This window comes from Marmota marmota, unplaced genomic scaffold (assembly GCF_001458135.2).
Source record: "Marmota marmota marmota unplaced genomic scaffold, marMar, whole genome shotgun sequence".
Classification (NCBI taxonomy): domain Eukaryota; kingdom Metazoa; phylum Chordata; class Mammalia; order Rodentia; family Sciuridae; genus Marmota; species Marmota marmota.
In genome coordinates this window covers 6,539,398-6,566,237 of record NW_026000136.1, presented here as the reverse complement: position 1 = coordinate 6,566,237, position 26,840 = coordinate 6,539,398, and the positions used below count along the sequence as shown (strand labels likewise).

General features: G+C 52.4%; 3 protein-coding genes across 4 annotated transcripts in view; 2 read left to right on the top strand and 1 right to left on the bottom strand.

Annotated features, from left to right (window-relative positions):
• Positions 1–26,840, bottom strand: part of CUNH7orf50 (chromosome unknown C7orf50 homolog) — a 117,304-nt gene that overhangs the window by 50,770 nt on the left and 39,694 nt on the right. The gene's annotated exons all lie outside the window — the stretch shown is intronic.
• Positions 5,505–26,397, top strand: Gper1 (G protein-coupled estrogen receptor 1). Of its 2 annotated transcripts, none has more exons than XM_048785370.1 (2): positions 5,505–5,615; positions 24,622–26,397. In XM_048785370.1, exon 2 carries the CDS (start codon positions 24,992–24,994, stop codon positions 26,117–26,119), a length of 1,128 nt encoding a protein of 375 aa, XP_048641327.1. In that variant the 5' UTR covers positions 5,505–5,615; positions 24,622–24,991; the 3' UTR covers positions 26,120–26,397. The 2 variants fall into 2 exon arrangements, with proteins under 2 accessions (XP_048641327.1, XP_015357548.1); XM_015502062.2 differs by lacking the exon at positions 5,505–5,615 and adding an exon at positions 22,355–22,566.
• On the top strand, positions 13,873–15,968 carry LOC107156016. The gene has a single exon (XM_015502065.2). The coding sequence runs from the start codon at positions 13,873–13,875 to the stop codon at positions 14,842–14,844; it is 972 nt and encodes a 323-aa protein (XP_015357551.1). The 3' UTR covers positions 14,845–15,968.

Below are 26,840 nucleotides of genomic sequence, written 5' to 3'. Positions count from 1 at the left end.
GCCACCACTCGATCAGAGTCCAGACGCGGGTGCTCCCGCCATCCCTTCACACCCTTGGGTCAAGCGCTGCTCCTGGGCGCTCCAGCAGTCCAATCAAGGAAAGACTAGTGGGTCCCACCTCTGTGGTGATGCACAATTAGGAAGAAACCCTTGTTACTGCTCCCTAGACCCTGGGTTCACTACACCATGAAGCCAGAACGCCTGGCCCTTCCTCGTAGAAGTGTGTTAATTACAAATTCTATCTCATGAGTTGTTATGGGACTTGTCAAGTTTTCTGTTTCTTCCTGGTACCTTGTGTCTTTCAAAAAGCACATCCAATGTGGGCATGCAGCTATCAGCATGTCTCCTTACAGTCTGTGCCAGGACCCACAAGAATTCCCTGACTGCCCACCCTGCTCCTCCCAATCAGAATTGGGCAGGACAGCAAAGACCTGTCTGGTCATCATGAAGGACTAATTCCCTTTATAAGTTCTCAACACACACTGCCGTCCAAGAACAGAAATGTCTTCAACTCCACTTTCTTTGACTTTCAGAATAAATTAAGTATAATGATGGACAGCCTCACCCAAGGATGCTTTTGAACAAGACCTGCCCCCATTCCCCGTTACTCTTCTGCTCCGAGACAGGTAGCCAAGTAGCTCCCAGATGCCCCATGGAGCATGCCCCTCATGTGCCAGCCCCGATTCCACAGAGATGCTGTGCATGCCACACTCAGCCTGTCGTGGTAGCACTGGCACCCTTGCCATCCAGCATCTTAGGGTGTCCCTGGCCCACCTCTGTTCTGGGTCATTCCTACCCTCTAGGTATGCGGTTCTCTCCTAAGCAGCAGTCCCATTAAAAGAAGAAAGCAGTGCCCTTCAAAGTGGCCTGTCGAGGGCGTTTCCACTGGGCCATTCTCCTGAACCCAGCCCCTTCTCTAGGTCCCATGTCAACAAGCTTGTCACCTGCCCCCATGAGGACTTAGTCCCTCCTTCCTGCCCGGAAGCTGGCCCAGCCCGTCAGGTGGCTAGTTCAGCCTTCTCTGATGGGCTGCCCTGCCTTCAAACCTCAATTTCCCCATCTGTAATAAAGACCCTTCAAACAGGGTGGCATGCCACGCGAGTGGCTCTCGCGGTGCTGCCAATCTGAAGCACCACATGGGGGAGCAGCTACTGACTTTGAGCAAACAATAGAGGAGATAGAAGGACCCCAAAATATCCCCTCAGAAGAACATTTATCCAAGGACCCATCCATTCCTTGGGCATCTGAGCCTCAACAGGTGCCACCACAGAGGAAGCCATTGGCAAGCTGGGCCCCAGGGCCATGGGCACAGGGGCCACAGGCTGCAGCTTCGCTTCCACCAGGATGAACTGTCCCACCCCAGGGTCCCAGGACCGGCACGTCAGGGATGATGGCCACACACCTGCAAAGCAAAACACCCAGGTGGCTGCCAGGGCTGGATCTAAGACTCAGTACCCAGCAAAAGGGCACCCCTCTTTTCTCCCAGCATTTCCTGTGGATACGGCAATGACTGGAGTGAGGGCCAAAAGCCCTGGCGGTGGCCCAGAAGGGCTGTGGGACTGAGCAAGGCATCCCTGGACAACCTCGCCTCCTCCTGTCGTGCTGAATTCCTCGGAGGACTGTTGGGGTGACACCTAGAAAGGCTGAGCAAGGACAAGAGCAACCTGTCCAGGGCTCTGAGGGGGACCCGGGCTGCACAGTCAGCAGAGCTGCATTTGTTCAGTGAGAATGGCAGCTGGGGTGGCAGCTGGGGCAGCCCGAGGCAGGTGAGCCTGGGGCTGTTGCCCATTGCCCCTGAAACCCAGCACCATCGGCAGAGTCCCAGCTGACCACCAAGGACCAGAGCATGCCACCTGATTCATGGTAGAGCTGGGAAGACCCGTGAGGGGGGCTCTGTCAAGGACATGGACATGGCAAACGCTGGAAGAGCTGGAAGACGGCCAACGCCGCAGCAGCTCTGGGGTGAAAAATGGTTGGGAGGAGCCTTGGATCAACTAGAAAATCAAAAGGGAGGCCAAGAACAGGACTAGCATGTGGCTCTGACAGCACGTCAGAGGTGGCCAAAGGCTGGGTGGGGACAAGAGACAGCAATGGGCAGGAAGGGTCTTTTCAAAGGTGATAAAGGTGTTCCTATATTCTGGTAATGGCTGCAAATCCTATGAATTTGTTAAAAATAACTGAATTGTGTTTTTAAAAAAATTCAAGGATGCCTATGACAAAAGTCAAGAGAAACAAAAAGACAATTATTGTTATTATACAAAATGATACAAAATGCAACTGGCCCCCAGCCCATGGTAGCCACTCCCAGGGCTTTCTATCGCCATGATGTGCCTCTCCTGGGTTTCGTGGAATTCTAATACAACACCTGGTTTTGTGTCTAGCTTCTCGCTGAGCACACAGCTCAAGGGTCGTGAATGTCATTCCTTTATGTGTGGATGGACCACACCGTTGACCCACTCCCTGGATGGGGCATGTGGTTGCACACTCTGTTTGGCTGTGGGAAAGGTGCTGCTGCGGACACTCATGTGCAAGACCTTGGGCAGGAGAAGGGCCTTCCTGGCACCGTATTTGAAGATGGGACAGGTCAGGAACCAGTGTATTCTTACAGATACCTGGAACATGGAAAGGAGCAAAAGAGGGGATGAAGTGTGCCTTGCTGGCTGAGTGTCCACCCAGATGACATAGGGTCGGTGCTCCTCGGGGTGCCAGGGAAGGAAGCCACACCCTCACTTACTGCCCTTCTGCTTATTTCCTGTATGCAGTGTCCTTTTACCCCCTCAAATGGTGTTCCCAAAGAACAATCTTTGCTTACCCTGATCCTGCACTTAGCTTCGAGGGCTCCTGTGTGGTGGGCCCTAAGAGTAAAGGGCCACAAACACACGGTCCAGGGGCCCTGTCATCCTGAATTCCTAACTCCCAGTCAGAGCAACTGTTCAAGCCAGCGCCCCCACTGCTAACAGCCCCAGGCATGAACACAGGTGCCAAGCCACAAAGTTCATTCAGCCCAGTTACGCATCACGGGCCAGGTGAGGACAGTGCACTGGGCCAGCGGCGTTCAGTCTTCCAGGAGCTCAGAGCCCTCCCACAGGCCAAGTGTCCCTGAGGAAAAGCCCATCTGCTCTGCCAGGCCTCGGTGAGGCCCCAGGGCCTAAGCTCCTGGAACTGGGAGACAGGATGCCCTTTCTAGGGAAACCCACACTTCACAGAAGTCTATGGACAACAAACACTGGGGCAAAGCTGGCCGTGCCTCCACAGGGGTGGCCACTACCTGGGGCGGGGCCTATCCCCACAGGGCTCCTGCCCAGGCCTGTTCATTGGTCCCCGGCAGTGGTGACACCAAGCACTACCCGTGACAGGCCAAAGGATGGGTTCCTGGAGGGGATGACAGCATAGATTTCATCCCTTCAGCCAGGGACAGGGTATGACATCCAGAGGACAAGCAGCAGGCTTCAGGACAGGAGTTTGTTCCCTTCTTTACAGAGGGGAAACCAAGGCCAGGAAGGTGTGGGGGCTGGTTTACCAAAGGGCATTGGCAAGTGGGTGACCAGGCCAGACCCCAGGGCTCCCCACCCCACTTCCATGCCCTGCTAAGTCCACTGTGGGGACGCCCAGGCACCAGCAGGGTAAGGAGACCCATGGGAGGAATGACTGGCCCCTGACTCCCAGCACTTCCTGTTTCTAGAGACCCCACCCACCTTCATTTAGGGATCCTCACAGCAGTCCCACATTCCTGAGTGCCCTTCATGATGGGTGGGGCAGAGGCCCATTCCCCAAGGATCACTTACTCGGGGGCCAGGCACACAGGGCTGGGAGTCAGGGACCATTCTGCAGGCTGGGGTAGAATGTGGGTTTGTGGAACTATTGAAAGCCACCAAGAAAGCTAGAGCAGCGGCCACACAAACAGACGTAGGGTCACATGCGAAACACCAGTGGTCACTCTCAGCTGAAGCTGGGAGCTTGGTGGCTCTTGGTGGGTCTGCACCCCACCTGTGCTCGGGGCCAGGTACCTACCAGAGGCTGACATGCACTGTGACCCATTGGACAAGCTGCCTTCACCTCAGGGCTGACACACAGCAGGTGGGCAGTAGGTGCCAGAGGGCCTGGAGACAGCCCTGAAGGGCAGACAACCCCTGCGGGGACAGCAGGAGAACCACTGCAGAGGTCCCCCTCACAACATTCCAAACGCTAGGGCTCCACGGCACCACATCTGCATTCCTCGAAAAGACCCTTTGGTCCCTGGGGCAGCCAGTACTCATCACCCTCAGGACTGATAGCCAGGGACTACTCTGGCCACCCAGCGGCCTGGACCAAGGGTCCAGACAGGTTTCCTGTCAAATTCAGGGGGCTGAGGGAAGTGAGGGGCAGTGCCACAGTGAGCACGCCAGGAGAGCTCGGGGCTCTGGGGCAGCACTGTCCTCTTGCAGATCCTGCAGGTTTCCTATGATGTGGCCAGTGACCCCCGACAAGCTGGGTGCAGCCTAAATAGTCCCTGAGGGTCCCCTAACATGGAACGACCTTCAAAGAGGGGTAGGAGCTGGGTGCGGTAATCCCAGTGGCTTGGGAGGCTGAGCAGGAGTTCAGAATCAGCCTCAGCAATTTAGTGAGGCCCCCAGCAACTTGGTGAGACCTGTCTAAATAAAATACAAAAGGGGCGGGGCTGAGGATGTGGCTCTGCGGTTAAGTGCCCCGGGTTCAATCTCTGATACAAAAACAAAAGGGGGGAGGGGCAGGAACGCCAAGGGGGAAGGACAGGAAGACTATGTGTACCTTAAATTCCCAACAGGGCCGCCTGAGGAAAAGCCAGAGGAGGAAGCTGGCTCTCCAAAGCCATGCCCAAGCTCTTCACCTCTGTCTGACCAGGCCTCTCTCCCTTCAGATGTGGGGCCTCTGCCCAGGATTCCTCTCTGTCAGCTCCACAGCCTCCTCAGCAAGGCCAGGCGGAGAGGGCGCTGGGGAACACCGCGTGACGTGCTTTCTGGCGCGTGTCCTGGCACAGCCCACTTCCATGCGGCCCCTGAGTGAAGTTTTGGGTGCCAGTGGCCCCCCAACTCTGCAGTTAGGTCTTGGGTCACCTGGCATCCAGAATGGAGCATCCACTGTCCCAGGTCACCCGGTTGTCAGTGCAGATGGCGGAGACCCCGATCTGGGTGGGGCTGAGGCTGGCCTGCAGCGCCGGCCGAGGGAAGCTCTGCTGGCTCCGGGCTCTGAGACTTTCTCCATTTGGGTGGGGTTTTAGCTCCTATTTAAAGTTATGAACGTTGCTACTCTTTGGGAGGGAGTGTCCCTGAAGGGCCAGCGTGTCTAGAGGAAGGCCCTGGAAGCTCTGAACAGCACAGTGCAACGTCACTTCTCCTGTCTCCACACTGAGCTGCGTCTGACATAGGTTGGTTTGAATTTTTTCTGGGTCACACGGCCAAACCATACGCTGCTTAAAATACAGTGTGTGGTTTTGGTGACTCGCAGCCAATTCCTCTTTTCCTAAGAAGCTGTGGGTTTCTGTGCCTGACTGTTCTCAGTGAGCACAGAGCAACTGAAGGGAGAGCAAGACGGAGGGAGCCTCGCTCCTGAGGAGCTCCGGTTCACATCCCCGAGGGGCGCCAGGAGCCTTGACCCAGGTGAGCACTCTGTTCATTTCTCTGGGAAGCACAACGCCGCCCACCAGCACCTGCCTCTGACTTACCCAGAAGGTCATCGAGGCTGGCTGGGGGCCAGAGCCAGTTCACAGCGATGGGAAGTTTCTTTCTAAAAACCGAAGTGTCTTTATGCTACAGGTTGATTCCGTTATAAAAAGAGAACACGACCATTTTCCTAGCCTTTGGCACTAGGAATGACTGAGCAGGCTGCCCACTTCTTTATTAAGAAAAAGGCAAGACTGACTCTAGTCGCCTCCTGAAAACGGAGGTGGGGAAAGGTTCACGGAGGGTCAGAAAGGGTTGATGAAGCTGCCAGATAATTACTACTGCTGGGTTTTCACTGTTGCACAAAAACCTGGGAAGGGGCTGAACTGATGAAATTCAAAGTTGACAGGAGGCACATCTGGATCAAGTTTTCGTGGCACATGAAATCTGAAAATGGAGCATTCTTTTGGCTGTGGCACGGTGGGGGCAGGAGCCGAGCTGTCCATTTTTCCACCCAGAGGCAGGTGGCACACAGAGCTTGGGAGGGAACCCCGGGGAGCCAGCAGGCAGGGTTCGGCAGCCCGGAGGCGGGCTTGGTGCTCAGACAGGGGTTCAGTGTGAGGCTCCTGCATACGTGCCTGCCCCCAGGGCTCAGTGCAGGTTCATCTCACTTCATAAGAGCTCCACAAGGGTGCTCTGGTGACACTTTATAATGCATTCCTGGGCTTGTCAACTGGCTGGGACCATGGCCGTGGCATTCAAACCCACTGGTCACCCCTGAGGCAACAAGCAATGGCACTGCTGGCTTTCTGGGACCCCGTCAGCATCTGCTCTTTGAAAGGTAGCTGATGGGAAGGAGAGCCTCGGGCACTTCCGGGTAGGGTGCTGGGCTGGAGGGTGCTGGGCTGAGTGCACACTCACGCAGCTGCCCCTCCCGGGTCCCTCTGCTGGGGCTTACCTACAGGCTCTGGCTGGCCAGGTGCCTCCAGGTGCTCCCATCCCTGGCTCAGGCAGGCTCCACTGAGGCCTGCTGAGTGAACGGCCGGTCAGAGGAAGCCGGCAGATTTGCGGAGGAAGACCTGAGCAGCAAGGGGCAGGCTGCTGGGAGGGGTCCACAAATGGCCCTGTGAAAGCACTCTCAGGACACAGGAGCTCGCACGAAGGGAAGGCTGCCCAGGCTCTTGTGAACACCCTCATGCCCTGCAATCCAGGCCAGGCTCCTGGGATGCCCTCCCTTGGAGTTCCTGTTAGGACACGAGGACCTGCAGACGCCATGCTGTGCAGCAAGAGAAGGAAAGGGTCAGGGCAGCCGGGTCCTCAGGGCTGGATCAAGGTGCTCCGCTCAGCCGCGGGGCAGGATCCCACAAAGCCAACATGGGCCAGGGTCACAGAGGCCACCGGGAAGCCAACGACAGGCCATAACACCAAACACCTTCTCTCTGGCTAAAAGAGTGGCCCTCCTTCTTCACCAGTTACAGCCCTGCCCGCACTCCAGCCTGCCACCACACAGGCTGACTCCTACCCAAACCCTGAGCCCCGCATAGGTTCTAACACTCCAAGCGGGCAGCTTAAGCCATCTGACCTCAGGGTTCCTGGTGGCCTTGCCACATACATCCACGATGACAGAAATGACATCAGCTCCAGCTTGCAGGGTCTGAGTAAATACAAGCCCGGGAGCTCACATGCCTGCCCCCAGCCCACTTTTGGGGAGGAGTCGCGGCACACAGCATACGGCACAGATGGTGCCCACGGGTCTTCAAAGGGGCACAAGTGTTGCCTCTAGACCCAATTCTCCACCCTTTCCTGCTTGCTTATCTGTCTAATCTGTACCCCGGATGGTCAGGGTATAGGAATGCTTCTCGTGGAGGAAGGGTGTTTGGAAAAATAGGACTTGAATAAAGCAAAGAGCTCCCTGTAGCCTCATTCTTGAACATCCCCGTGCCGAGGAGGGATGTGTGTTAGGATTTCTTGAAGGAGGGGACTCAGGTGTCCAACAATGTGGTCTGTCCATGGTAATGCTGGGCCACACCCTGCAGGAGCACTGTGTGCCCTCAGGTCCTCTGTCCAGGAGATGGATAGATCAGCCAGGGCACTGATGACAGTCTGGATGCTCCATGGCACACAGGACCAGTTCCAAATCTCCTAGAAGCATGTGAGCACACATGTGTAGGAGTCTGCATGTTGGTGTATGCTGTGTGTTTCGTGTGTGTGCATGTGTCTATGTGTGAGACACAGAAGGCACATATGTTTTCTTTGGAAGAGTCAAGAAAAGGAAAATGGAAATCTCTTTTATCCCTATCCTTCAATGAGGTCATTTTCCCCAATACCTAAAATAGAGGCTCAAATAGTTCCTGGAACTGCACAGCCACAGGACCATGAGGGTGGAGGAGGCAGGACAGAGGGGAGCCGTCCGAGTTTCCTTCACCACTTGTCCAGACCTGTGGGCTGGGGATTAAGAACTGGCAGCCTTCAGCTGACCCCCCACAGGCCCCTAGATATTAGCTCAAGACCCTCTCTGAGACTGCACCTCTATTCAAAGCCCGCCAGAGGCTGGTTGTGCAGGACCTCAGGCCACGTATGCAACAGACACAGTGAGTCATCAGGGGTCAGTCCCAGGCTGGAGGACCAGAGACTGGAATGTTTGGACCAGAAGGCGCTAATATAGCCAAGCCCTGTGGAGGGAGGAGGTGCCGCAGGAGGAGGCTCCTGGGGCCCGCAGAGCTTCACAAGAGGGGCCTCTCTGCAAAGGCAGTTCAAGCTTTTTCTTTGCTCTATCTCGGAACCTGGCCCCTGACCCACCTTCCACCATTCCAATAACAGAGACACACTTTCACAGGCCCTCAGTATCCTCAGCTGGTAGGAGGAAAAACAAGAAAACTACAATTCCCAAAAGATTTAAATCTGAGACCAATGGGACCATAGAGACAGACCTCATATGGCCCTGCATCCCGGCCAGGCAACACCAAGGCCACTTTATTGTGTGCTGCCTGTATACAGGGCCCACGAACCACACAGGAGACTGCTGACCTCACTGGCTAATGCTCTTTTTGCACAGAAAAACAACCTGTGAGCCTTTCCCAGCGATTTGTAAAAGCAAGTACAGGCTGGAATGGATCTGTAAGAGCAAAAGTTCAGAGAGAGCTTAATGTCCACAGAGCAGAAAGGCTTAGTAATTAATTGTCACAGCACAATTACAATTAGCCATTAATAATGACAATATAAACTAGAAAGCATGAAAACACTCAATAAACTGTGTGGAGATGGAACTGGCAGAACTCAACAATAGATGTGAACTCTGCCACCTACAACAGATGCCATGGAGAGGCACGAGAAAACACAGTACCTGAGGCAGGCAAGGGACACCCTGATGTCCCCTCGAGGAGCACATGCGTAGAAGGAAAGAGTACCCTGCTTCCCTGCACGGGCCCTTTAGGAAACTCTAGTGCCCATTCCTGGGATGGGGGTGGCCTCACCTCCTACTTTCCAACCCTGGGGTGTACATGCTCACCTCCAGAAACCACCCTGACGGCTGTGCAAGGAGCATGGCAGCCAAGCGCTGCTGGGAGCACGGCACGCCCACAGAACAGGCCTGGGAGTGGGAGCAGCTCCCCAGGGACCCGGGGATGCCAAAGCCCTTCTGTAGGGGTGAGGGAGGGTTCCAGAGCCCCTGATTCTTGGCCTGAGACTTGATGCTGTGGAGTGCAGGTCCCCCTTCTAGGGAATTTTGGGGCTCAATTAAAAACCTTTGCTTTTACTCAAGTTAAAAATATAGATTCCAGCAGGAATGTGGGGTGGTGCAGCCACCTTGGGAGATGGCACAGCCACCTCGGGAGACCCTGTAACTTCACACTGACCTGAGGATGCAGCAATGCTGCTCTTAGAAGTGGGCCCCAGAAGAAAGCAAGCACATGCTCTCTTAAGAACCTATTTGTGGGGCTGGGGCTGGGACTTAGGGGTAGAGTGCTCACCTAACACGTGCGAGGCGCTGGTTTGATCCTCAGCACCACATAAAAATAAATAAATAAAATAAAGTTTTTTTTAAAAAAAGAACCTATTTGTGCACTTTTAACACAGCTTTATGACAGCCACTGGTGACCCAGTCTAATTCTATTGAGGCTGCATAGCCACAGAAAGGAGTGACCACTGGCGCCCAACATCATGGAGGCCTCTCATATGCATCACACGAGGGAGAGGGCTGGGCCTGAAGGTGCCACACGATGCCATCATGTGTCAGTCTGGAAGGTGGAGGGACTCCAGCTGCACCTACCTTCTGTGGAAACTGAGGTCTAAGTGACAGCAGTCATGAAGCGCGTCTGGCATGTGCTGGGAGGGTGGGGGCAGCTGGGCCTGCACTCCGGGAGTCTGAGCTGGCCGGGTGTGCAGGCACAGCCACACTCTCTCTTGCCCTCTCCCCATCTTGCTTGTCCCTTTTGGTGGGGGCGGGAAGGTGAGGGTGGAGCAAGGGGAGCGAGACTGCCGAGGCCAATGAGCAGCCCAGGATACAATGAAGCCAGGAGGTTGTATGGCAAGGATGGAATTGTGGATGCTTCAGGAAAAATGCCCCCATGTTTCTGTTTTACTGTCTTCACTCAAAAAGGAAAAGTCAAGGAGCGAGGTGGCCCCGCTGGGCAGACATGGGAGTCACCACATCTGGCAGGGCGTGCCTCAGGCTGTCCGGGGGAGCTCAGCCCTGCCACCTTGGCGTACATGGTCCAGGGCCACCAGGATCCAAGGGAGTAAGCACCCAGGCAGGATACAGGGAGGAAGGCACGGTGCTCACAGAACTGGGGACAGAGGTGAAGAAACCTGGTACTCCCCACCAGTCAGGCCTCAGCAGGACTGGACCCAGCGGAGCTTCAGCTATCACTGGGAGGACCCCATGCTACAGGGCCCGGGAAGGAGGATGGAGGTGGGCCCGCCTGGGTCTCCACGGCATGTGCACAAGCAAATTCCACCGTGTCCTCAAGGAACTCTAAGCAAAAGCACGAGAGCCAACACTGGTGGAAACACCACCGGAGCAGGACTTGGCAAACCCAGCTGTCAGCACCAGGCACTATCCCCAGAGGGCTCTCAAGTGGCCTTTCTTTCCTTCTATGTCCCAGCCCTGGAAGTGGGTGCTCCGGTGCCCGCTGCACAGCCAAGACAGAGTCCCATGCATCAAGCAAGGTGACCCTCCACAATAAGCTGCAGTGAAGACAGAACACCGAGGTCCCACACAGGGAAGGCAGGAAGATACCGCAGCAGCGGCTCTCAGCCGCCTGAGCAAGCTCGCCCTGGGGAGAAGCTCATGTATGGCAAGAAGCTGCCTGAGGCCCCTCCTAGGGGGCCAGAGCACCCTCCAGGAGGCTCAGGGCCAATGCAGACACTACCCTTCCCTTGTTCATCAGGCTGGGAACCGGGGCCTGGACAAATCAGAGCAGAGCTGACTGCCATGAACCAGGATGGCACGTGGCAGTGACATCCACAGGCCACAACGCCGCCCACATGGCACTGTCCACAAGGCACTGACCAGATGCAGAGGTTGGACGTCTGGACTGCAAATCTGTCTCCTGGCCTGCGGTCAGTGTGCGGAAGCCTTCTTGCCATTTTGCCTGTTGAGATGATCATTGCAAATAGCTTCCTCCCAGTCTGGTCGTGAGTCTTAATTTGCACACCACTTGGGTCCTTAAGCACTGGCAGATGGAAAATATCACAATCCACTGCCAGCTTTCCATTTGAAGAGCCACACATACACCCAGGGAATGGGTGACCCATGTGGCCCCTGCAGGCCCGTGGGATGAAAGCTGGCCAATGGGGGTGCCACCAGGGCGCCCAAACACTGCAGCACATCGAAGTCAAGCCCACACTGTGCAGAGGAGCAGGGGTACTCCTCTGGCTCGTGGGCTGTCCCCACCCCAGCCTAAAATGAACAAGGTAGCTGAGGCGGGAGAGTGTCCAGCAGACAGAGGCAGGTCCGGCCCAGGAGCTCAGACCTGCAAGGCCCATCAACAGAGCAAGGGGCCTTTCCCTGGGCTCCAGTTCTGGTTATGATGGGCTTTGCTACATAATGAAAGTCAGTTCAAAAAGAAAAAAGACTCTTGTGCACAGCCAGAGTAGATGGCCACACAGGGCCCAGCCAGTCCCTCTGTGCTCCCCAGCGCTCGGGAGCCCCCAGGCATCTCACAGAAGCCCAAACAGATATGCTCCAGAGCAAGTCACTCTGATTTGCAAATTATTTCTAAATATAAGTGTTCAAGTATGACACCCAATGCTCCTGTTCAGAGATAATCAGAGATAGAAACTGAAAGATAAGTTTCAAAATACCTATAAGAAAGGGGTACTATAATGGAAACCGTTTTAAAAATGTCACATTTTTTAAAAATCACAAAAGAACCTCTTCTAATAAGAAACACAAAAATTAAAATTTAAAACTAGGAGGATGGTTTTAGTAGCCAATTAGCCACAGATAGAGAGAAATACCATGGCCTGAAAGACAGGCCTAAGGAAAGTCCTTGGTCAAAGTCCACCGCATTTGGTCCGAAAAGGGGAGAGGAAGGAAGAGGAGATATCTGAAGACATGACAAAGTCACTAGGCCACCAACATGAGAAGCCCAGCGAGTCCCTGGCAGGATAAACAGTCGTTCTAGAATTCTGACCCCAGAGGAGCCATCAATTGTTTAGACTGGCAACTCTACAAGGCCGTGGAGGCAGAAGGCACTCAGCCTGGACAGAGCCGAGCTGCAGGAGTCACTGCAGAGCAGGGGGCAGTGGGGTGGGCGGTCCTGACACTGACCAGGAAACAGGTGCACGGCGGGTTGAGAGGGGACTGGTTACAACTCAGGACACGGCACACTGTGGACCTCACACTGTCCCAGAGAGGGCAACACCGAGTACTGTCCGAGTTTGGTTCAAAGATCCTGACGGCTCCCATCCAGTCAACTGGACATTATACAGCTGCCAGACCCATGAGACAGACAAGTGTGTGTGTACAGAAGGGTATCAGTGACACTAGTGGGAAGCCAATGACAGATCTATGTATGCAAAGATCCTCTGACTTGAGAACAGAACGTGGACGCAGTGAACACCTCCACACACACAGCAAACTCTTCTGCTACTTGGCCATGGGGGAGAAAGAGGCTGTTCACATCCACTCAACCCGCGAGCCGTGTCTGTGATCTGTGCTGCAATCTGGGCACCTGCTAGCCCGGGCCCACGGCAGGATATGCTTAGACACACAGGAACGCACCCGCTCAAGTGTGGTCGAGTCCACCCAGACAAGCCAACCGTCCTCAGAGAAAACAAACCTGGCTGGGTCACGCTGGCCCATTACGCTTCCAATTTTATTGTTCTCAATTTCCTTTCAGTGAACAGCGATGCTATCTCCCAGCCTCATCTGCTATTTAGTTAAAATTTAAAAGGAGAGAGAAGACATATGTATGGAAACCAAATAATCTCAGTGACTAAAGATGGGCTCATGGAGGTTATTTAAAGCCCGAACACCAGGAATTTACAGCTTGCTGTAATAAAGCCACTCCTGGTGAAAGGGCAGAGGCTGGCAATCCCCAGGTAGACAGCATCCAAAACATGCCACCCCTTGGGTCCCCAGTGTCTGTGTTGAATGGTAAGAGGCCCATAATGGGGGGTAGGAATTGGCTAGGATTTCTCTGGATTTCTCAGGGGCCCAAAGCCAGACTCTTAAGTGCCAAGGCCTGTCCTGCCTCTGAGCAATGCACATTCTGGGCCGTTCCCTGGACATGCGGAGCCAGGACCAAATAAGCAGGAGCACTGGGCCACTCAAAATTGGCACTCCTCAAACTCTACTCCCCAGAAGCCACTGACTGAGCACCCCTCTGGGGAGACAGCCACTTCTGCCAAGAGTTGGCTCACAGGGGCACATGCTGAGTCACTCATCCCAGGAGAATGCGACCACACTCAAAGAAGCCTTTTAGCCTACAAGTGATGAGGTTCTCTGGGCAGGGGCGAGGGTGGCAGAAGGAGTGCTCAGAAAGATGGGGGCGGGGTCCTCGCTCCCCACCTTCGCACCACAGCACTGGCCCTGGCTCTGTGGGCTCCATGAAGGACGCTTGCTAGAGCCCCCAAGCCTGCACCCACTTACCCCAAACTCCTTCCTTCTGAGCAAGCTGGCCTCCCTGGCGGGCTGGAGGCAGGCGCTCTCTGGGAACGCTGTCCCCTCAGAAAGTGCTCACCCCTCACAGGCCAGCCCCATGACTGTCCGGCATGTGCTTCTATTACAGGTCCAACAGCTGCCCCCAAAATGGACTCCCACAACATGTCCTGGATTCGGTACCCAAGCCATGTGTCCCCAGCCGTGGAAGATGTCATTGCTGCACAAAGTGTCATCTCCAGGTGCATGCATGTGTATGTTGCTTTGCTTGTACCGCTGAGCTTGGTGACGGGGCTTTTCAACCTGATCACTTTCATTCGGAACCATGGAAAGCTGGTGGCCCTGGACATGCTGCTCTCAGGCCTCACGGTCACAAGTATCCTGGTGACACTGCTGTCACTCAATGCTGCCAGCAGGCCTGACTACATACTCACAACCAACCTGCTCTGTGGGGTCCTCTCCTTCTTCTCCAATATGTGCTATTTCAATGCCCAGTACCTGCAGGCGGCCATGCTTGTCCTGTTTCTATTGCCGGGTTTCTCGAGCTACCTGCTCACAGGGGCCCAGGGCACCTGGAGGCCTCTGGCAGGCCTGGCTGCCATTTGGGGCTGCGCTGTCTGCAGCTCTCTGGTTGTGGTATCCCTACTGGGTACATCCAGAGAGCTGCACCAAACCACCCTGTGCCAGGCGGACCCCCTGACGGCCTGGCCTGAGTATGAAATTGTTAAGTTCAGCCTGGGCTTTGGGCTCGCCCTCGTTCTCAAGCTGGTTCTCCTCCTCCTGCTCTCTGTTAAACCGGCCTGGCGGACAGCTCTCACCCGGAGGGACACCGCCTCTGCACGCTGGGTGGTACTGGCCATCACTCTGAACATGTTTGCCTGCCGACTCTTCTCCAGCACAGTGCTCCTCCAACGGGCCAGGCGGAAGATGCAGAGGGACATAGGCTCCCCGCGGGATGAGCTGCTCATGAACCTGGCAGAACTGGTCCTGTCTGGGGAGAGCTGTGTGAACTCCCTGTTTACCCTCGTCTTCCACAAGCCCTGCAAGCTCATGCTGCTGGACGCCCTAGGGCGCCTCACACAGAGGTGCAGAAGAGGAGGCACCAACAACAGCGTCTCCTAGAACAGGACAGGGGCTGGGTCTGATCCTGCCTTCTGGCATGAGCCACAGGGAAAGCAGCAGAGCCTTCTTGGTGTTTAAAATACCCGTTTGCTGAAACAGGCCCTCCTGGGAAGAGCCAGTGGGGATGACACAAGTGTTGTGAGAGTGCTTACTAAAAATGAGCATTCTGGCATTCAACTCTATCTATGCAGAGGCACCATGGTTTCTTGACCCGCGCCAACAATCACAACTCAAGGGACCCTGCACATCAAGGACACAGTGACGTGAGCGCGGAGACTGGCCACAGACGCATCTCCATCTGGCTGAAGTGCTCTGTGATGGGGACTAAGCAATGTTTGCCTACTGGTTGGCAAATTTTTTTTTTAATCTTTATTTTTATTTTTTATGTGGTGCTGAGGATGGAACCCAGTGCCTCATGCATGCTAGGCGAGCACCCTACCACTGAGCCACAACCCCAGCTGGTTGGCATCTTCCTCTACCCCAACCAAAAGACAAAACGTGAATCTTAAAAATAAAAGTATTTTTCAAATAACTTTACAGTCATATTATGATCTGGTCTGAACCGTTGCTGTGGTCAGCTTTCAACACTGCCAGGAAGTCTGAGCAACAGAAATCTTGCCAAGAACAAAAAAGGTTACTTTTAAAACTGCCATCACCGCGGAAGCTCTGGGAGTATCCCCTCAAGCTGAAACACCAGGACAGCTGCTTTACATCATGATGTTGAGCTGTCCTGCTCCATGGAACCTAAGGGGACTGGCTGCCTAGGTCCAGCGGGTCTGGTAGGCCAGCGGAGAGCCCCAGGTTTCCAAGGCCCCACGGGTTCCACCTGCTGTCTGTACGGGGACTGGTAACCCACGAAATACAGAAACACAGATGTTTGTCTTACTTCAGGTTGACATCCTTCATTCTTGCTGGAATTCTCTCTGGTTTTATGAAATCTATACCTTCGATTTTAATGAATAATTTAATGTTAGTCTGTGAACCAAAGAACAAAAGCAGGTCTGTGTTTTTTTTTCTCAGTGTTTACATATCTGCATCATTTCTTTAGAAGAAAAAGGATTTGTATCTTATGCAGCTGAGTAGCTTCTGGGACACAATATTAAAATTTCTCAGTGCTTTAAGTCTTCCCGTCTATTTCTCCTCCTTTGTTCCCTTGTTTACACTCCTGATACCCTTAATGTGGCCTGGGTACCAGAGTGAGGTCAGCTTGCAGCCTGTTCACGGGGGTTACAAGCAAAACTGGAAGCAGGAGGGAAGAGCATTCTTTCCCACCTGGGACGAAGAGGCAAGGAGAAAGGACCAGAGCTCAATGTACTCTTCCCATAGTCCACTCCCTCCCTCCCCCCAGTACTGGGGATGGAACTCAGGAGCAGTCTACCACTGAACCACATCCTCATTTTTTAGTTTGAGACAGGGTCTTACCAAGTTGCTGAGGCTGGCCTCCAACTTGTGATCCACCTGCCTCAGCCTCCCAAGTTACTGGGATTATAGGCATGTGCCACCATGCCTTGCTCTTTGTTTATTTGACGTTGGACACTGAGTTCTCCTTGTTGAATGTTTGAATCTTGTCTTTCTCTAAAGGGTACTGAAGTTTATTTTGGTACGCAGTTTATTACTGGCAGATGATCAGGATTCTTTTGAGAGTTATTTCCTAGTTTTGTCAATCAGGACCACAGGAGTCTTCAGTGCAAATTTAGCCTGAATGCTAAGGTGTGCCCTTCTTTGCGTCTCTACTGACTACGGTACACTGCTATGTTTAAGTGTGTCCCTGAGGGTGCATGTGTTGGAGACTCGGTCCCCAATGTAGGATACTGGGGGGTGAGACCTTTGAGGGTTAGAAAGTTGTTACAGCCCCTTACTGGTCTCTCTGGCTTCCTGACTTGCCATGTGATCTCCCCTCCCTTGCACACATTCCCACCATGATGCCATCCACTGTGATGTGACTGGTCAAGGGGAATCACCAGAGGCTTAGTCAATGGTGGGGTCTGACTTTGGAATTTCAGCCTCCAAAACTGAGCTAAATTAATCTCTTTTCTTCATAAAGTATTCAACCTCAAGTGTTTCATTATAGCAATGGAAAATGGACTAGCACATAAATGGCCCTCTACTCTGGCTAGAGAAAATGAGAATATCAATCATCCCTCTGGAAGCTCTGGAGTTCTCTGGCTTGTTGAGCTTCGGCTGTTAGACTGGCCTTCAGAGTCTACTCTATGCACACACGACTCAGCCATAGTCCACCAGACTACCATTCAGAATCGGGAGATCTTCTCTCCATGAGACGCCCTCCTCTTCTAGTACTGTATCCTGCAATTCCTGCTCCCTCAGCCTCCAGAAAGTTAGTCTCTGTCCCCTTAACTTAGCCAGTACATCCTGCTCTGCTTGGATCCCCAACCTGTGCCCCTGACCACAGGCTGCCTCAGATAGGAAGCCGGATAAGCATGGAGCCTGGGCTGGCTGGGGTCTAAGCTGCACTGCCTGCTGTCCCATGTCTGAAAAAGGCTGCTTCTATAATTTACCCAGTTGACAGTGGCTCATGCCAGGTTCCTTCACCTTACTCGTGATCAGAGTAGAAACTCTTAAGGTAATTTACAAATAAATGTCCTGCAACAATAGATGGCAACAGCTTGTTGGTTTAGAACCAGTTGAGATGATTAAAAGCTCCCATGTGCTCAAGTGTCCTGGAGAAACAGCTGATCCCAGGAATAAGGCAAGAGAGACACAGGACAAGCCCGGAGCTCCCAGCAACAACACCAACTTCCTAAGCATTTCAGCCAAGGGAGTAATTTTAGAAACCCAACTGCAAAAATGTGCATTGGTAGTTCTCAAACAGTAGAATCCTACTCTTAAAAAAATAAAAAAAGAAAGAAAGAAAGAAAAGAAAAGAAAAAGAAACCACTTATAAGGGGGCCAAACTTTGAAACATTTAAAGAGGTTCTACTTTCATGGAGGGGCAGGCGGGCCAAGAGTTGAAGCAGCAAGGGACCCTGGATCACACCAAGGGCCTATCCACAGGGAACCACAGGACCCAAGGACCCAGGTAGGCCCTAGAGAGACAGGTTGGTCTGCTGGGACTCTGGCCTTCTGACACAGCACTTAGCCACTTGCCCCTCATCCCATAACTGTCTGGACATATTCTGAGAACAAAGAGCTTTCCATGTCCAAGGCCAAGAGAAAGACCTAGAGCCAACAGAAAATCAAAAAAGCATCTCAGAGTGTGATTCTAGCAGTGAAGGTATACTCTCATCCAAAGCGAGGTGCATGAAATCTTGATTGCATAGTAGAAAATCATGGGTTTTGGGAGAAGCTGCTGTGGCACCTAGGCTTCTCAGGGCTCTCTGAGGAACACAGCTGAGTGGTTGCAGGAGGTGAGGTGGAGTAAGTACCCAGCTCACCACCCACTCTTTCTAGAATCTGCCCCACAAGCTTGTTCCCTGCAAGTTGACAGCACTCTCACAGTAGGACACAGGGGACATCATCTGTCTGCACTTCTGTGAGCTACATGCAGTCCTGGTTGCCATAACTCTCAAAGAATTAGAGGAAGTGCCCAGTACACTCCCAGTAGCCATGCAGAGGAGCACAGCTGTCCAGAATGCTGGCACTGTGTCGCCGTCTGGACTGCCCCCTGCTCCAGGGCTGAGGGCAGATGGCATGTGCAGGGCTTGAGCAGCGTCAACTCTGAGCACTGTAAATCCCGTCTCAAGCTGGGAAAGGCTGAAAGATAGACTGCCACTCTTGACTTTCTCTAGGAAACAGCCTATGGTAAAAACAGTGTCTGTGCCACAGCGTGCATCCAGGATCTCACAGCCACATACACCAAACTGGGCCAGGACCAGGGCACCAAGACTGTCTAGGGGTAGGTGTACCCCTAAGCCTGTCTCAGTTTCTAGATTCCACAGAACATGCCACAGGTGAAGGTCAGGTCAGTGTCCTGGGTGAGTCTGAAGAAAGGAGGGTAATTTATGGGTTTGCGCTACCTCTTGCCAACACCCGTCTTCCTGGGATGAGGATGAGGCAGGATGTCGTGGGCAGTCTGAATTTCCTGATGGTGAGTAAGTGGCATAGGGTGCAGAAAACTGAACTAGGAGAGCCTACATCCTGTCTGCCACTCACTGCATCATGGCCTATGTAAACTCTTGATCCCTGGGCCCTGGTCTCTTTCTTGGTAAATGGGGGCCGCTAGCACTTGACTGGCTCACTGCTCCCAAATGTGATAAGGATTAAACTTCAGATGTACTTGTGTCCCACTGAAGTGGGAAGAGTCATCAGTACCCTGCAAGGGCCTTCCTGCTGCCCGTTTGGGTCCTTAGAGAAAATGCACGCATATTCTTCATGAGGTATCTACCTAGCAGGAATGGAAACACCCTGGGGTGAATTTCTCTGACCTCTGTGCTGTTTTCCAGCATGGATTAAAATTCCTCATTCAAATGGTTTGATGTCTCAGCAGGAAACCAAATCAAGCAAGCAACCCCACAGGCCTTTCTGAATGAGGTGATATCTCCCCAGTTAGTGCTCAAAGAATAGAAAAGCTAAGCCAGGCTCAGTGGCAAAGGCCTGTAATCCCAGCGACTCAGGAGGCTGAAGCAGGAGGATTGCAAGTTCAAGGCCAACCTGGTCCACTTAGCAAGATCCTGTCTTAAAATATAATCAAAAGCTCTGGGGACATAGTTCAGTGGTAGAGAGCTTGCTGAGCATGCAGGGGGCCCTGGGCTGTGTCCCCACACTGCACAACAGAACAAAAAGAATAGCAAAGCAATCTTGGGAGGATTCACCTCAGTCAAATGACTCCCCACACCTGGGGTTCTGTTTGTGTGTTTTACAGTACTGGAGACTGAACCTAGGGGCACTCTGCTGCTGAACTACATCTACAGCCCTTTTTAAAAAATTTTATTTAGAGACAGGGTGTAAATTTCCTAGGCAAGTCTTGAATTTGTGATCCCCCCATCTCAGCCTCTCACAGGCATGGCCACTGTGCCTGGGGCACACCTGGGTTCCTAATGAGGTCACTATCTCTGAAAGACAGCGGCTGGGAAGGTTGGGAGGGCTGGGAGATGAATAACTGCTGAGGGTGTTTTGGAGAGGCACCCAGCTCCATAAATAACCCCACACGCCCCCACCTTGTGAATGACCCCAAAGGCTTAGGTTCACCCAAAAGCCCAGCACTACATAGGCCCAAGCACTGCAAGAGAGGAGAACCAGGAGGGGGGCCCCGGCAACACTGAAAGTGGGCTTGCTCGGACTGTGCCACTAAGTCTTGCCCAAGGGATATCCATTGTCACAGGAAGGAGCAGGACCCTGGTCACCACAAAGTGTCCAGACTATTCCACACCTGTTCCCTGTCCAGGCTCCTATGAGGGCTTCTGAAGTGAGAAACTATCTTATTTGACTGGCGTTTGTTCTCTATGCATTAGCCAGTATTAGCTGCTCCCAAATTTAACTAACTGCCATCTGACCTTATTAGATTCCCTGTTAAGTTCCCTCCATTCACACTATCCTATCCCAGATGAACAGAAACCGAAAAACCCACAAGAACATCAACTCCACAAGGCAAGAAGGAGGCGGACATGGCACACTGGCCTGTCCTCCCTGCGAGGCCACTCACACTACTTCCCTGAGCTCTATCCGCCAGTAAATGGAGGCCAGAGCCAGCCCCAGATACAAAGGAGGGCTCCCTAGACAGCACACGCAGAGCACCATGTGCAGACAGCACCAGGAAGCCTCGTCTAATGTCAGACTTAAAAATGACAGCAGCTCTTCAGACTTTCCAGAAACTTCCACAGCTCCAACCCACCCCTCTCTATGCAAATGTCAAGTAGGAGCCCTGGGACTGAAATGCCTGCCCTCTGGGCCCTGTCCCTGCACTAGTTAGTTGGGTGACTGTGCCAGTACTTCAATGGAGAGGCTGGGCTTCAAGCAAGATGGCCACGTCACAATTCAGCTGCCCATTCTTCCCCTCAAGCATGAGCTCAGAGCCAGGCCCTTGACCACCTGCAGTAAACCCACTAGGACCTGCAAAGTGGCAGCCTCAGGACTACAAGGAGCCAAAAGCCTCTTACAACTCCAGCAAGTGGCCAAGCCCTGAGCCCTGAGCCATGGGTTTGCAAGAGCAGGGAGTGGCTATTTTTAAGTGGCATGCCTCAGCTATTTCGAGGTTTAGGTTTTATTTTATTTATTTAATTCAAGAGGAAGCTGCACTTTCTCATGACTTGTTTCTTTCAAAATGGTGTCGTGGGCATTCTTAATGTTGAAATCATCTTGACTTTGCAGCTGGTCAAAAGATGGAGAGCCAATCAGCTCTTTATTTTATCATGCCATTCAAATTTTTAAAAGTTAACATATTAAGAGTCCGAATTTCTACAGTTCTTCACCAGAGGATTAGTATTTTTCCATAAAAATTTTAAGACGGTCCTCTGTTTTAAAATATGCATACATTTCCCAAGATATCTGCAAGATTTTAAGTCAGCATCATACGGAACACCTTGAAGTGCATTTTCAACAGGCTCTATAGAGAAGAGAAAGCTCACGGGGCAGCAAGTGGCCGGGCCCACATTCACGGAGGTACATGGCACTGTCAGGGTCCCACCTGCAAGGGTGCCTGCCTCTCCAAGCCTGTGGCAGCACTGTGGGAGGAGGATGCGCTGGCTCCCACTTATCCTCTACCACAGCCAACTTGTTGTTCAGTGCATAAAAGGTCACTCAGTGTTCAGGCTCACAGCTCCAAAAAAATCAAAAGATAAAAAGACACCAAGAAGGAAGCATAAATAAGATCACTTAAAATGTAATTTATGAGCCAGGGCAGCTCAGGCCTGTGGTATCCAAGAGCCTTGGACAGTGCCTGGCACTGGTCTCTGCTCTGGAGCTGCATGGCCAATCTTCCTCCAAAACTGAGGACAAACTCCAACAACAGGAGGTGGGAAGTCAGAGATGGCAGCCAGACACACAGTCATTCGGTCATTAGGACTTTGGGAGCGGGAGTGATGGTAGGGAAGACCTGATCAGCCATCCATGCCCCAGACAGCTCCCAAGCAGCAGAGGAGAGAAGGGTGGTCAATGATTAAAGCAGAAAGCCACCTGTTTTACCGATTTCTTACCAAATACCTGCTACTTCTTGTGTTTAAATTTCTTTCCATAAATGTCTTGGTGAAGTCATAAATTCTCTATGTATTATTCACATGCTTACTATGTTAACTTGTGAAATTCAGTGTTTAGTTTTAAAGCCAGTAAGCTGCTAAAAGAAGAAAGAATACTGTTGCTTGTTTCAACAAATGATCATAATATCTATTATAATCCCTTCAAACTAAAAAAAAAAAAAGAGAGAGAGAGAAGGAAAAAAGGGTGTCACTGGGTGAAGAAAACCAGTCACACTGGAAACTTCCATAAAACCATGCTTAATGGGACTGTGCTCATTGTTAAAGTGTGGGGGAAAAAGGCCAGCAAAAAAAGAGTTAATGCTGGCCTTCAAGGGAGCGGCCAGAGCCCAGTGAGCAGCCCTGGGAAGCCTATAAAGCCGGCCCAGTGCCAAGGGGACCAGACTGCGCCTCAGACAGCCACAGGAGCTGGTTCAAGCGCTTCCTGGGGAACCTTCCCGCCAGGCCTCCCTGGAGGGGTCTTCTCTTTTTCTCTCCCACTGATTCCTTGCAAGTCCAGGATCCCACCACTGCAGGAAAGTGCCAAGTGCACCTCCAGCAAACCCCCGAGGGATGCAAGAGAACCCAGGCAGCTCAGGTAAGACTTGCACCCCACCTGTGGGTTTTGGGGTCTGGGTGGGTACTGCACACTAGCTGCTAGGGTCAAACGAGGTCACCGTCCTGGGAGGGAAACCCTAGTCCTGTGAGAGGACAGCTGGAGGCATGTCCATACCACTGTACCTTCCAAGGAGCAGCGCCAGCTTCCACCCTCCAGAGGAGACACCTGGGCGTGACCACATGCAGCGAGCCCTGGGTCCAAGCCAGATGTGCCTTGTTTTGAGGCTCTCCTGGTAACTTGGTACTGTGGTCACTACTGTCAACGCAGAAAGTCATGGTGGGCCAATGCCCCCATGTAAAGATAAGGGTAACAAAGCTGATGAAGTGTAGTATCGTTTTCCCAGATCTGGACAAGCAGGAGAAACTTGAAACAAAACGATACGGAACTATTTAACACCCACTTTTAGATTTTCAGTTCATAGCCAACTTTAATAAGGATGCTGTAAATTTCACAGCAAGCTCCCATATCTTCTCTGTAGACCATTATACAATAGCAGTATTGGTCAAGGATGAAAGACTCCATTTACATGGAAAAGAAACAAATGGCTTATTTTAACCTGTTCCCTAGAGTTTATTCAGTAGTGTAGGGAAGAGAAGGCACCTGTGTCAAGGGTCTGCTCACCTTTAAACTGCCCTCTCCAACTGCAGTCTGATACCTGCCAGAATTTCCACATTCAAAGAACAGAACTAGTGTCCTGGGCAGTTTTTAAAAAGAAATTAAATCCAGAGGCTTCCAATATTACAGATGGAATCTCAGAACAGTGACATTTACACTGCTCAAATTGGTACTACTTATTAAAGATGAATAAAGAATGTAAAATAACCAATACAAACAAATCCATCAACCCCCACTCGGCAAAGGTTATTGAACACCCTCAGAATCATACCTGCGCCAAGGCAGAGATCTGTTCTTCCTTATTTTCCTTTTTTCTTAGCAGTATTTTCACGAGATAGGTCAGTAAATCTCTAGTCTGGTCTTGCAACACTTCAAAATGATGCCCAATGGCCTCAAAGAATGAAACGAAATTCCAAAAGAAAAACAACCCATCTTCCTGAGGCAGGTCAGTTGACTCCAGGCTTCTCGCCCTCAGACACTGACGCTCAGGCCGGAAATCTTTTGCTGGGGAGGGGGCTGTCCTGTGCACTGTTGGATGCTCAGCAGTATCCCTGGCCTCCAACAGCTAGATGCTCCCCCGCCCCAGCTGGGACACCCCCACATTTCCAGGCGTCTCCAGACGTTGCCAATGTGCCAGCTGAAAACCCTGGTTGCTCCAGAGAACTTCAGGGGCACAAGGAGTCAAGTAAGCCACAGGAAACCCTGTGGCACCTCCACGTCCCCATCTTTACCCAGTTTCTATGCTAAAACAGCATTACAAAAATAAACTGGGCTTTACATAATTGGTTAAATAACATTTTACAAATAACTGAATAACATTTTCATCCTTCCTCCTTCCCTCCCTCCCTCCCTGGGGACAGGGTGTCCTGTGTCGCAGTCTGGCCTCAAACTCCTGGGCTCAAGTGATTCTCCTTCCTCAGTCTGAGTAGCTGGGACTACACCCAGCTAACATTATTTCTTAAACAATGACCATTTTTATTCCTTATTCTCTTTCATTCTATATTACAGAAAATAGTTTCATTTCTGGCACTCAAACTTAGTAGTAGCATTACCAAAAAATGCTGGATTTCTTTTGCCTATTTTATTGCAAGACAAAAGACTTTGTTCGGATTCCACTAGGTTTTCTGGGTCCATTACCTTTCAGGGGGGAAAAAAAAAAAGCTGGGTTTTTCCCTTCCCATGTTATTTCTCTTTCCAACAGCTGCTGAAATAAATTTTATTTCCTGTCCCAACAAATGGTAGTTTTCCTAAGATTCCCATACTTAATACCCACACTGCTTCATAAGCCTGCTATCTGCCTGTGACCCACTCACTGCATCTGGGGATGACTCATGGCCCATCTCCAATTTAAACCAGGCAAGCATGGGAACCCCTGGGGAAGAGACAGGACGTTTTCCACATTTATTTCTTCTCCTTCAGCTCAGGGACAACCATCTCCCCAAGACAACGAAACCTAGAGTTCTGGCCTCTCTCTACTGCTCTGTGACCTACGACAGCTCGGCCCTGTCCTGTCCTGTCTGCCTCTCCTTGGTGTCCAGATGGTAAGTGTGTACGGCGTCTTCCAGCCATGAGCCAGCTCCGCCGACCAGAGTGCCAAGCGCCCCACTAGCCACGAGCCAGCTTCTGCTGCAGACCAACTGCACCTGTGCATTCAACTTTCTACAGCTGTCAAACCCAAATGTCCGGCTCTCTGCAGAGAGAATCATCTCTCTCTCTAAAGATGGAGCCACCGCTGCAAACTGATTTCTGTGACCCTTCTGGCAAATGCTGAAGACAGCACAGTGGCAACATGGATGTGACCTCTCCAGCCCACACCTTTGGCATGGAGATTTACCCAGGTACCACACAGGTGGCAGACTCCAACAGCACCTCCCCAGAACTCAACCTGTCTCTTCCACTACAAGGCACTGCCCTGGTGAACCAGACGGGGGACCTCTCTGAGCACCAGCAGTATGTCATTGGCCTCTTTCTCTCCTGTCTTTACACTATCTTCCTCTTTCCCATTGGTTTTGTGGGGAACATTCTGATCCTGGTGGTGAACATCAGTTTCCGTGAGAAGATGACGATCCCCGACCTGTACTTCATCAACCTGGCGGCCGCAGACCTCATCCTGGTGGCCGACTCCCTGATCGAGGTATTCAACCTGGACGAGCAGTACTATGACATTGCCGTGCTCTGCACCTTCATGTCTCTCTTCCTGCAGATCAACATGTACAGCAGTGTCTTCTTCCTCACCTGGATGAGCTTTGACAGGTACATCGCACTGGCAAAAGCCATGCGCTCCAGTCTCTTCCGAACAAAGCACCACGCCAGGCTGAGCTGCGGTCTCATCTGGATGGCCTCCGTCTCGGCCACCCTGGTGCCCTTCACAGCCGTCCACCTGCAGCACACAGAGGAGGTCTGCTTCTGCTTTGCAGACGTCAGGGAGGTGCAGTGGCTGGAGGTCACTCTGGGGTTCATCATTCCCTTCGCCATCATTGGGCTCTGCTACTCCCTCATCATCCGCGTCCTTGTCAAAGCCCACAAGCACCGAGGCCTGCGCCCCCGGAGGCAGAAAGCGCTCCGCATGATCTTCGCTGTGGTCCTGGTCTTCTTCATCTGCTGGCTGCCGGAAAACGTCTTCATCAGCGTCCACCTCCTGCAGCGCACCCAGCCGGGGGCTGCTCCCTGCAAACAGTCCTTCCGCCATGCCTACCCCCTGACCGGCCACATCGTCAACCTCGCAGCTTTCTCCAACAGCTGTCTGAACCCCCTCATCTACAGTTTCCTTGGGGAGACCTTCAGGGACAAACTGAGGCTGTACGTGGAGCAGAAGACAAACCTGCCAGCTCTGAACCGCTTCTGCCACGCCGCCTTGAAGGCAGTCATTCCAGACAGCACCGAGCAGTCGGATGTCAAGTTCAGCAGTGCTGTGTGACAGGCCTCCCCGGCAGGGACCCAGCTATGGCGCTAGTCACAGGGACTGCACACACCCAGGGCAAGGTGGGCCGGAGGCACAGGTCAAGTCACGCTCCCAAACTTCAGTGCCTCACGAGGGTCGCCCCTTCTGGGTTGCTGGGGAACCTCGCTCCAGCCCTTCCTGATTTCATCCTGCTCACAGACTTGCACCCATCCCAGTGCTCACAACCGCAGGTCATGTGACTCTGACCTCCAAGGACACCAGAACCAGCTTGTCACTCAGCTTTCTCTACCGTACTATTTTTTTTTTTTTAAAGATAGAGTGAGAGAGGGAGGGAGGGAGAGAGAGAGAGAGAATTTTTAATATTTATTTTTTTTAGTTTTCGGCGGACACAACATCTTTGTATGTGGTGCTGAGGGTTGAACCCGGGCCGTACGCATGCCAGGCGAGCGCGCTACCGCTTGAGCCACATCCCCAGCCCCTCTACCGTACTATTTCCCCATGGAAAATGATTCTTCCATTGACCAAAAGCCAAAAGGAGGGAGGCCTTCTGGGTGAAGCATCTTAGTTACAGATAAATACGCAGCATACCTGAAACCCGGGGGGGGAAAGGAAGTCTGGAAACAGAATCTGCTCGACAGACCTAAACTGGATCTGATGTCTGAGATGTGCAACTCACTATGCACATGCAAACTAGTCCACCCTGAGTCGAAGGGGAAAGGAAAAAAGTGTCCTGCAC